The sequence below is a fragment of the Myotis brandtii genome, unplaced genomic scaffold, assembly GCF_000412655.1.
Source record: "Myotis brandtii unplaced genomic scaffold, ASM41265v1 scaffold79, whole genome shotgun sequence".
NCBI classification, from domain to species: Eukaryota; Metazoa; Chordata; class Mammalia; order Chiroptera; family Vespertilionidae; genus Myotis; species Myotis brandtii.
Genome location: NW_005371173.1, coordinates 2,646,441 through 2,658,148, shown reverse-complemented (window position 1 = coordinate 2,658,148; position 11,708 = coordinate 2,646,441). Strand labels below are relative to the sequence as shown.

The following is an 11,708-nucleotide window of genomic DNA, read 5'->3' as shown; positions in this document are numbered from 1 at the left end:
CCAGTGGTGGAGCCGCTCAAGTGCGCGCCCAAGACCTTCTGGGTGAACGAGGGCAAGCACGCCAAGTTCCGCTGCTACGTGATGGGCAAGCCCGAGCCCGAGATCGAATGGCTCTGGGATCGTGCTCAAGGTGCTGTACTGCCAGGCCCGGGACCGCGGGCTCTACGTGTGCGCCGCGCGCAATTCGGCTGGCCAGACGCTCAGCGCCGTGCAGCTGCACGTCAAAGGTGTGGCGGCGCCCCCTCCCAGGTCCCCCTAACTCCAGCCCTCTCGGTGCCCTGTGCTGCTCGGGCGAAGGTGGGGGGACTGGGAGACAGGAGGCGGGGTATTAAAAGCCCATTTTCTTCCCGCTTCCCACCCCCAGGGATTCGGATTTAATAGGTCTCCAAGGTATCCAGGACCAGATTAGCAAACTCCCCAGGTGATTCTGAGGCATGAAGTGGAAAACCTCCCTTTGACTTATTAACTGAGAGAGGCCTAGCACTCTTCTAGTCCAGTGGTTTTTTCAGCCTGTTATTTTACTTCCCCTCCCCCAATGGAAATCCCATCTAGGGCCCCAATCTATACTAATAAAAGGGTAACATGCTAATTAGACCGACATCTTCTGAACAAAGCCTCAGTGGCAGGCGGAGGCAGAGGCGGTTAGGGGCCAGCAGTTGCAGATTGCGAGGGATGTCCAACTGCCTCTTTAGGCCCGATCCCACAGGGCCCTAGAGCGGCAGTCGGACATCCCCCGAGGGGTCCCAGATTGGAGAGGGTGCAGGCCCGGCTGAGGGACACACCCCCTACCTCCCCCCCTGCACAAATTTCGTGCACCGGGCCTCTAGTATATTATAAGAGAAAAGGATCATTTTCTGGCTGTAAGTTTCTAAGTCCAGATTTATAACATACTTATAGAGCCAATCAGTGAGCACAGGGGCTATTTTATTGAATACACACATTTAAAGTGGAGGTTGTACTCATTACTGGGTCTGGTCTGTGAGCCTTGTGGGGAAGGCCTAGCTGCAGGCCTCACATTGAGCAACTCCTGATTCAGACCAAAGGTAAACTTGAGGGAGAAAAACTGCCCTGCAAATTTTAGCCATTCTTTCTTTAGACTTCTCTCCCTGGGTTTGCAAGAGGAAGGTGAAGGAGAAGAAATTTATATTTCAAAGTTGAGTCACCAACATCTAATAAATACTCATAAATAGAAAACGAGGTTGGGGGAAGCACCCCAAGCTCACACTGGAAGTTAAAGCTCTCCATAATAGGAATCCATCACAACCTGCAGGATTATACCTCTACTAGTTATTGTCCAACTTTTTTCCTCCGAGGAAAAAAACTTGGCAAATCTCCTGAGCCCAGCCTGGCACACATTCAAGCATGTGGCACCTGTGCCACAGGGGTGACCTCTCGGGCAGGCGGCCACACACTGGCCAGGGGAGCTGAACTCTAGCAGGACAAAAAAGCCCAGCAGGCAGGCAGAGCGTCGCACTGCTCCAGCAGCAGGTGAACCCACAGGGTTGTTTCCAGCATCATGCTTTCCTTTTGCAAAATGCAGTTTTGAAAATGCTTAAAGTACCTTAAAAAGAAAATTCAACTGGGAATTTGTATGGTGCCTTTAAAGGGCCCCAGGGAACAGTTTGAAAATCACTGATGTGGTCCAAGCCCTTCCATCCCTTTTCCCACTTATAGGTAAAACACCTGAGGCCCAAGGTCACTAAAATGGGCTTGCTCGAGGTGATGTGGCTAGTGTCAGGGTGAGACAAGCATTTAGGCCTCTGACTTCCCCTCTGGAGGTTTTTCTGTGCTTCCACAATGCCTGCTGGCTCTGGGAAAAAAGCAAATGTCGTGAGCTAATGTGGGTTTAGGCCGTTGATGCCAAGAGGAATCCCTCCCTAGAGCCTTCTCTGGTCTCTCTCCTCTCCACAGAGCCCCGACTCCGCTTCTCCAGGCCCTTACAGGATGTGGAGGGCCGGGAGCATGGGATTGCCGTGCTCGAGTGCAAAGTACCCAACTCCCGCATTCCCACGGCCTGGTTCCGCGAGGACCAGCGGCTGCTGCCCTGCCGGAAATACGAACAGATTGAGGAGGGCACCGTCAGGCGCCTCATCATCCACAGGCTGAAGGCGGATGACGACGGGGTCTACCTGTGCGAAATGCGCGGCCGGGTGCGCACCGTGGCCAACGTGACGGTCAAAGGTCGGCTGGCCAGCGGGAGGAGGCCGAGGCTGAGACAGACAGGTGCCCTGACCCCTGACCCCGGGCTAATGGACTCCCATCTGCCTCTCAGGGCCTATCCTGAAGCGGCTGCCCCGGAAGCTCGACGTTCTGGAAGGCGAGAACGCCGTGCTGCTGGTGGAGACGCGAGAGGCTGGGGTCGAGGGGCGCTGGAGCCGCGATGGGGAGGACCTGCCGACCACCTGCCAGAGCAGCTCCGGCCACATGCATGCCCTGGTCCTTCCGGGGGTCACTCGAGAAGATGCTGGCGAAGTCACCTTTAGCCTGGGCAACTCCCGGACCACCACTCTTCTGAGAGTCAAATGTGAGGGCGTGAAAGCCCTTGGTCAGACTCCTCAAGGGCTGGACAGGAGAGCCAGGGCAGGAGGGTGACCGGGTTGGGAAGTGGACCTAAGGAGGAAGGGTGATGGGAGGCTGGGGCAGGGCTCCCATACAAACCCTGCCTTTGTCTCAGGCGTCAAGCACAGTCCCCCGGGACCCCCGGTGCTTGCAGAGATGTTCAAGGGCCGCAAGAACGTGGTCTTGCTGACCTGGAAGCCTCCCGAGCCAGCTCCCGAGACCCCCTTCATCTACCGGCTGGAGCGGCAGAAGGTGGGCTCGGAAGACTGGGTCCAGTGCTTCAGCGTTGAGAAAGCCGGGGCCGTGGAGGTGCCGGGAGACTGTGTGCCCTCCGAGGGTGACTACCGCTTCCGCATCTGCTCGGTCAGCGAGCATGGCCGCAGTCCCCACGTTGTGTTCCACGGGTCTGCTCACCTTGGTGAGTCCGTCCTCCAGACCAGACGGGGCCTGTCAGCAGTGCTACCCCACGTTACACCCTCTCCTTCCTTCTACAGCAATCGGTCCCGTCTTCTTAAATGCCTTCCACCTGCAAGCCCTCTGTCACCCCTCTGGTTCTGATGGCTGCACTCTCTCCCCATCTCAGTACCCACAGCGCGCCTGGTGGCAGGTCTGAAGGATGTGCAGGTATACGACGGGGAAGATGCTGTTTTCTCCCTCATTCTCTCCACCATCATCCAGGGCACCTGGTTTCTTAATGGGGAAGAACTCAAGGGCACTGAGCCAGAGGGCCAAGTGGGGCCTGGAGCCCTGCGGTACTGTGTGGAGCACAATGGCCCGCAGCACCGACTCACCCTGCAAGCCGTCAAGCACCAGGATAGCGGAGCCCTGGTCGGCTTCAGCTGCCCGGGTGTGCAGGATTCGGCTGCCCTCACCATCCAAGGTTGGTGCTGGTGGGGACCCGGGTGGGCAGATAGGGCCAGGACACAATTCCTGTTGACAAAATGAAGCAGATGCTTTCCCACTTCTGACATCTGGACCAGGAGAATAAGGAGCACCCATGGTGGGCTCAGATGGAAGATTCTGGTCCAGGAGGCTGGCTTTAACTCACACGAAATGTACAAGGTCCCCCTTGTTAATTCATGAGCATCATATCCAAATTCTTTGGAGTGCTTTATGGTTTACAGAGCTCTGTCATATTTGTCATCTCAGAGCCATAGACCCTGGCCCCTAGGCCCTACCTTTCTGCCCTATTGTGTAATCGCTAACTGTCATAGCTTCTTCCTATGTGCCAGGCACAGTCCTAATCACTTTACATATATTAACACAATGCTCTCAACAGCCCTAGAAGGTAGGTTCTTCTGTCATCCCATTTTACAGATGAGGAAACTGAGGCACAGAGCGGTTAAGTGACTTGGCCAAAGAAATTCACAGATCTAATGAGTGGCAGTGCTGGATTATGAACCCAGGCATTCTGGCTCCAGAATCACTTGTGGAGACAGAGAAAAAGAGGGAATGAGGTGCCCTGAGGAAGACAGTTGATGGGGGTCTAAAAGTTCAGGGAACACACTGGCATTTGCCATCTCACCATTGCTGGAGATGTAACGCCAATCAAGGAATTCCTCAGAGCCCAAACACAGGCCTTGAGGTGGTCGGCTTCCAGCATCCCGGGAAGAGGGCAAAGTAAGATATAACTAACAGCCAGAGCAGCACTTCCAAATGTGACCCAGGATCACCAACATCAGCGTCATCTGGAGGCTGGGTTATAATGCAGATTCCCTGGCCCTTGTCCGACTGGGGAGGGGGTGTCTAAGAATCTGCATTTTAGCAGGATCCCTAGGAATCCTTACACTAAAACCACTGCTCTTAAGAACTGGTTAATAAGCCCAAACCTGTTTTTTAAGACTCAACAAATGTGTGAACAGCAGTTGTCTGGCCTGATGTTCTCAGCCTTCTACACTCAGAGGGAAGGAGTGCTTATCTCAAGCAGAGCAACAACGAGGGCCTGCACGTGACCAGGGCCTGCGTGTGACCAAGTTTCTCCTTATACAGAAAGCCCGGTGCACATCCTGAGCCCCCAGGACAAGGTGTCGTTGACCTTCACGACCTTGGAGCGGGTGGTGCTGACATGTGAGCTCTCCCGGGTGGACTTTCCGGCGAGCTGGTACAAGGATGGGCAGAAGGTGGAGGAGAGTGAGTCGCTGGTGGTGAAGACGGATGGACGCAAACATCGTCTGATCCTGCCCGCTGCTGAGGTCCGGGACAGCGGCGAGTTTGAGTGCAGAACGGAAGGGGTCTCGGCCTTCTTCAGCATCACTGTCCGAGGTCAGGAGCCATGGCAGCTGGGTTCCTCTAGCTGAGGCTGACTCTGGGGGCCATGCAAGCCCTGTCTGCTGTCTGCCTGCTTTTGGCGGGGGGCAGGGGGGAGTTTCCTTCCAGGGTGGTCCTGGTGGGCCAGGGGCCGTGTTTTCAAATCACATACACCAGCACATTTGCCCACTACATACCCTCTGTGGGGCTAGGGTGTGGGGAACTAGATTCAGCTAAGGGAAGGAGAGTGGGAGCTAACATTTATTGGACATTTACTAGTCAAGGTACATACTTTCATTTACTCTTCACAACTAGGTGAAAGGCAATACATCTCCGGTTCACAGATGAAGATATTGAAGCTCAGAGAGGTTATTTGCCAATTATCACACAGCTAGCAAACACCCCGCGGGGTTCACACACAGGACTGCTTATCCCTCTGTCCCAGGCAGCAGGGTGAAAAGGAAGTATTAAGTGCAGTGGCCCAGTGGTTCTCAGAAGCTGGTCCATCCATGTGCTGGCTGCTTCAGAACTGTCCTGGAAGCTTGTTACAGTGCCTGTTCCCAGCCCCCCAGACCACCAGAGCCAGAATACACAGGACAGAGCCCGAGGAACCACTCATCCAGCTCATCTTCACTTTAAGGGGAAATCCTGTTTCAACTCCAAGGATGTCTGAATGCACCCATGACAGGGAACTCGCTACCTATAGAGAGAAGCTGTCCCACTGTGGCCCCACTAGGTCGTTCCCACCTCCTGTGCGACCCGGGACCAGTGCCCTGAGGCTTCTTTGTCAAAGCAGCAGCAATACAGCCTGTGATAGTGGCCTCCTCTCAGCCTAGACAAAGGCTCTCCATGCCACCTCCCTCCATGTCCCCACCCAGTGGTGACTTCTGGGCACTCACATAGCATCCTGGTGTCACATGATCTGTCATGCCTCATGTCATTACCCCAGAACCCCCTGCACAGCATGGCCTTAACCTTCCCAGTGTCCTCCAGAGAGAAGACTTGCGGTCAAGCAGCCAGTATGGACTCGCATCTCCTGTGTTGGGGAGTATCTCTGTGACCCTGTCTCTCTCCAGACCCCCCAGTGCACATCCTGGACCCCCGGGAGCACGTGTTCGTGCACGCCATAACCTCTGAGTGTGTCGTGCTGACCTGTGAGGTGGACCGAGAGGACGCCCCTGTGCACTGGTACAAGGATGGGCAGGAGGTGGAGGACAGCGACATCATGGTGCTGGAGAACGAAGGACCCCATCGCCGCCTGGTGCTGCCCGCGACCCAGCCCTCGGACGGGGGCGAGTTTCAGTGCGTCGCTGGAGACGAGCGTGCCTACTTCACCGTGAACATCACAGGTGGGGGTCCAGGCAGGGCCACGGGACAGGGGACGGTGTTCCCTGCCCCTTCCTCCTCCAGCTGATCCCACGCCTGCCCATGGTCTGCACCCCGAGGTTCAGTCATTGCAGGAAATTCATTGTCATAATACGCTGGTCACAATTGCATGAATCACAGGGAAGCCCCGCCTTCTCCATTCTCCTGAAGACCCCTCTAAAGGGAACTTGAGGGAAGACAGTGGTACCATAGGGCAGGTGGGCACTAGAGGGGTCAGGAGATCTGAGGCCTTCAGGTGACCCCAACTCCTCTCCCCAGTCCCACCCTTCCTACTGTCCCTGTCACAACCCAGAGAATGTGGAGTGTCCTACGGCTGAGGCTGCCGTCGTGCCCTTGATGTGACTGGTGACTGTTCTGTCTCCAGCTGTGAGTGTGAGGCCTGTGAGACCCTCTCTGAGGAAGGGCCCGAATGTTCCATTTGTGGCGCACGTTGCAGGAGTAGGAAACAGGCATGGATCAGGCAGGGCCCATTGATTCCAGCCCCTGACATCCGGCCACACTGCCCCTGTCCCCCAGACGTCTCCTCATGGATCGTGTACCCCAGCGGCAAGGTGTATGTGGCGGCCGTGCGCCTGGAGCGCGTGGTGCTGACCTGTGAGCTGTGCCGGCCCTGGGCCGAGGTGCGCTGGACCAAGGATGGCGAGGAGGTGGTGGAGAGTCCAGCGCGGCTCCTGCAGAAGGAGGACACCATCCGCCGCCTGGTGCTGCCTGCCGTCCAGCTCGAGGACTCCGGCGAGTACTTGTGTGAAATCGATGACGAGTCAGCCTCCTTCACCGTCACTGTCACAGGTGTGGACCCACCCCAGCTGCCCGGGGTCACCAGAGGACAGTCCCGAGCCCTTGGAGAAGCTGGCCACATAGCCCCTAGCTAGCACACCGGAGGGGGCGGGGGGCTATGAGTGCATGTACCAGAGCTCCCTGCTTGGAAGAACCGAGGGTCTGTGTTTGAGTGAACAGGTCCCCCCCACACCCTCCCGTCCCATGCCCAAGGCCAGGAAGGAATAGTTGTGGTTCACAGACTAATTTACTGAGCACTGTCTATGTGCTGTGGGTAACTGTATGCAATGCAGACCCCTCCCACTCTCAGAGCTGCCAGTCTAGCTGGGGCGGTACCTGTTAACCAGAGAACGCAAATGGGCAGTCCCTAGCACCCCATGCAGCCCACAGATGTGTTTTTGTTTGGCCTGCAGAGTCTTACCAAAGTCAGGACAGTTCAAATAACAATCCGGAGTTATGCGTCCTCTTGAAAAGGCCGAAGACCCGGCGGCTCTGGTCCCGCTTCCCCCCATGGCGACGAGCAGCTGGCACTGAGTAGCAGCTGCCCCCATAACTCGGGGCCCACTTCCCTGTCCCACCCTCCCGCTTCTCCCCAGACTACTTCCCCTGTGGGCATTTGAGTTTGCGACCATGTTAAATCAATAAACATGCAAATAAATGTACAGCGACACCTTGTGACAAGTGCTGTGAGGGACAGGGCAGAGGGCTCAAGAGAGCAGAGCAAGCGAGTCAGGAAGGGCCTCAGAGAGTCACCGAGTGACTATGTGACCGTACTTCCCTGGGCAGCGCTCTGGATGCTTAGCAGCTCCCAGGCAGACACGCCACTTCCCTCCAGGAGCTCACGATAGCGGGTCTTAGAGCGTGGGGTTGTCAGGTGTCCTGACAGGGAGCAGAGGGAGCCCAAGGCCTGGGTCTATTAACCAGATTGGCGGCAGGAAGTGCCTTTGAAACGGATACTTGGGGCGAGGGCTGAGTTAGCTAAGAGGGAAATGGGGTTGGGGCTGAAGGTGGGAGAGAATATGCAAAGTGAGAAGAGCACGGGGACGACTATGGAAGTGCTAGTCATTCGGTGCTGGGAGCTTTGGAAGTGCAGCCAGCACCAGTCCTGTGTGGGGGTGTGGAGGTGTGGGGGGGTGCAGGGCCTAGGCATCTCTGGGTGGTGCAGAAGAACCCCCCTGGCTACACTGGAGCGACCATCCCGCTGCTGGCACAGTCTTGCCTCCTCCCCTGCTCTGCCCTGGGAACAATGCCTCAACCTAGGCTGAGCAGCTTAGGGCCCCCCACTCCCTGCACCCAAATAGTGCAGCTTGACACATACAAGCCCACAAAGTCAGAGAGGCCTTTGTACATCTGTCCTGTAGTGAGTCCCTTCAAACTCACCTGCCCTAAGCCCTGGCCAGATTCATGGCCACAGCTGCACATAGGCCAGCCCACATTTGGCTTCCCCACAAAACACCAGATTTGAATAAGGAAATTCACACACCACCACCTTGGTGTGGACGGGGGAGAATTAAGTCTGATACCAAGCTGAGGTCCCACGGAGGTGCAGGCACCCCAGCCCCATCACTCCACCCAGTCACTCCACTGCCCTATACCCTCCCTCACCCCTCAGACAGCCACAGTCTGCAATCAGCTGGCCTTGGTGGGGCCCGGAGAACCAGCCTGCATCCTCTAGACTCAGGAGGAGCTCAGTTAGGAAGGTGGTTTGCAGAGGCAGAGGGCTGAGTGTGTGCTGATGGGCACCTCTGCCCATGCTCACACCCCTGCAAAAACAGACCGGGAAGCTAGCAGTTCCCCAGCCCAGCCACAAGGGGGCCGAATGCTAACGAAGCACTAAGTGTCCCGTAGACAAGATTCTGGGAGACCCCCAGGGTGCCGAGGGAATGTGAGCAGGCCCTGGCTCAGTCCACTGCCCTATTCAGTGTTGACATCCTTTTCTCTCTATGGAGGAGCAACCACCTTGGAGCAGTTGGAGAGGAACTCCCAGGATCGGCATTGACTGTCCCCAGAGAACTCTCAGCCAGGTGTTGGCAATCCATGCGCAGATGCAAAAATCATTAGTGTTCCCGCAAGCCTTGGCTCAGAATCCCTCCCACTGGTTGCAGAGTCTGTGTTCCTTTAACAGGTGGTAGTTCTTTCTCCTGCCCTAGAGTAGGTGTAGCCAGCTGTGACCTTAAAGAAGTTGCTTAATCACTCTGTGCCTCAGTTTCCTCAACTGGAAAACCGGGATAAAACAATACCTACCTCCTAGGACTGCGGTGAAGGTTAACTGTGTAAAGTGCTTAGGAACCTCAGAACGCGGTATATAAGTACTTGCTAGTACAGATCCATGATCCCTTATCCACAGTTTCGAAATCCAAAAATCTCCCAAAACCCAAAGGCTTTCAGTAAGTTCGGTATTCAAAGTCATTTTAGTAAAACCTGAGCTTAATTGCTGTGAAGATATTTGTACTCCTTGATTATTCTGCTTAGAGTGAATACATCTGTATGTTACACCGAAGAAACGTTAATGTGATTGATTATGGGGGTGCCCCTGGGGGCTGAAGGGGTGGGGAGATGAGATGTGATAAATGCACCACTTCTGCAGTCTGAAACATGCTGGATTCTGCCACACCTCTGGCCCCAGGGACTTCAGAGAACAAATTGTGGACCTATGATTCCTTGTGATTATCCTCGTTACTCATTATTGTGGGTGACAGGGACGTCACGCTGCCAGATGGCTCCAGGGAGGCTGGCAGTGAGTTTGTCATAGCCTGTGGTTGCCCTCACTCTGCAGAGCCCCCCGTACGCATCATACACCCCCGGGATGAGGTGACCTTGACCGCCGTGAGCTTGGAGTGTGTGGTGCTAATGTGTGAGCTGTCGCGGGAGGACGCCCTGGTGCGCTGGTACAAGGATGGGCTGGAGGTGGAGGAGAGCGAGGCCCTGGTGCTAGAGAGTGACGGGCCCTGCCGCCGCCTGGTGCTGCCTGCTGCCCAGCCCGAGGATGGGGGCGAGTTCGTGTGCGACGCTGGAGACGACTCGGCCTTCTTCACTGTCACCGTCACAGGTGGGCAGTTTCTGGGGCACACGGGAGAGCTAGAAAAGCAGGAGGCAGAGGGACAGACACCCAAACCCCTGACTTCCTATATCTTAGGGCTCCCGTCGGGCCCCATGCAGCCTTTGCCTTCTCCAGCCTCCTTATTCTCAGCCAACAGAGAGCCCTAGATGACTCAAATCAGGTTGGGACAGTGACCAGGGACCTGGTCAAGAGAGTCTAGCAATCAGGAGTCCATTTTTTCAACCAATACTTATGCTATGTGCTCAGCACTGTTCTAGATGCTGATGGATACAGTAATGAACCAGTAAGAGAAAGCCTCCCATCTTCAGGGAGCACTCATTCTAATGAGGGTGGACAGACAACAAATAGCTAAAATAGATGTTTTTTCACGTGGTATACGTGCATTGGAGGCAAAGCAGGGAAAGTGGGTAGAAAGTGGGTGTGGGATAGGAAGGGTGTGCACTGGGGTCAGGCAGGTCTGGGCTACCTCTTTCCGTCCATGTGACCTTGGGTGAGTCACTTTCCTCCAAAGAGGCCTCAGTTCCTCATCTATAAAGTGAAGCCGGCAGCAGCACCCCTCCGGAGAGTGTCGGGAGTAGCGGAGAAAGGAACTGCAGTGTGCTTATCACGGCACCTGGCACACAGTAGGTGCCTACGGATTGTAGCTGGTCCCATTCCCAAGAGCTGCACTGTGAAGGGAGATGGTTGAGAAGCTAGCAGGTGAGGCTGAGCCCACGTGTGCCTCTCTCTGTTCACCCACCAGCCCCGCCAGAGAGGATTGTGCGGCCCGCAGCTCGCTCCCTGGACCTGCAGTTTGGGGCTCCAGGGCGCGTGGAGCTGCGCTGCGAGGTGGCCCCTGCTGGGTCCCAGGTGCGCTGGTACAAGGATGGGCTGGAAGTGGAAGCATCAGACGCCCTGCAGCTGGGCGCCGAGGGGCCCGCTCGCACCCTGACCCTGCCCCACGCCCAGCCCGAGGATGCCGGGGAGTATGTGTGTGAGACCCGTGATGAAGCTGTCACCTTCAACATCAGCCTGGCTGGTGGGTGCCTCCAGCCAGCCCGGGGCGGGGGGAGGCGGGGGAAGCAAGCCCAAGCTGACCCCTCCTCTATCTGTCCAGAGCCCCCAGTCCAGTTCCTTGCCCCAGAGGCAGCCCCCGGCCCGCTCTGTGTGGCCCCCGGGGAGCCGGTGATGCTGAGCTGTGAGCTTTCCCGGGCTGGCGCCCTCGTGTTCTGGAGCCACAATGGGAGGCCGGTGCAGGAGGAGGAGGGCGTGGAGCTCCACGCCGAGGGCCCCCGCCGCGTCCTCTGCATCCGGGCTGCAGAGCCAGCCCACGCCGGCCTGTACACCTGCCAGTCCGGGGAGGCCCCAGGGGCCCCCAGCCTCAGCTTCACTGTCCAAGTGGCTGGTGAGTACAGCCTGGGCAAGAACCCATGTGTTCCCCGCTCCTCTAGCACGCCTGTCCCCTCCTTGTACCTTTCCCCATCTTGCCTCCACTGCTCTCCATATAGCCCTTGAGCCACTTCCTCCCAGTGACCCAAAGCTCTGCCTCCACAGAGCCCCCCGTGCGGGTGGTGACCCCAGAAGCGGCCCAGACAAGAGTTCGCAGCTCCCCAGGCAGGGACCTAGAGCTGGTGGTACACCTCTCCGCGCCTGGGGGCACTGTGCGCTGGTACAAGGACGGGGAGCGACTGGCGAGCCA

At 56.7% G+C, this 11,708-nt stretch overlaps 1 protein-coding gene across 1 annotated transcript in view; it reads left to right on the top strand.

Moving 5' to 3' along the window:
- The window catches only part of OBSL1 (obscurin-like 1), a 21,127-nt gene that overhangs the window by 1,803 nt on the left and 7,616 nt on the right, over positions 1-11,708 (top strand). Inside the window, 13 exon segments of the mRNA XM_014531007.1 lie at positions 5-120; positions 122-227; positions 1,912-2,181; positions 2,273-2,524; positions 2,675-2,977; positions 3,143-3,439; positions 4,549-4,821; positions 5,883-6,155; positions 6,709-6,981; positions 9,746-10,018; positions 10,773-11,048; positions 11,127-11,414; positions 11,564-11,700. Coding sequence (XP_014386493.1) covers positions 5-120; positions 122-227; positions 1,912-2,181; positions 2,273-2,524; positions 2,675-2,977; positions 3,143-3,439; positions 4,549-4,821; positions 5,883-6,155; positions 6,709-6,981; positions 9,746-10,018; positions 10,773-11,048; positions 11,127-11,414; positions 11,564-11,700 — 3,137 coding nt within the window.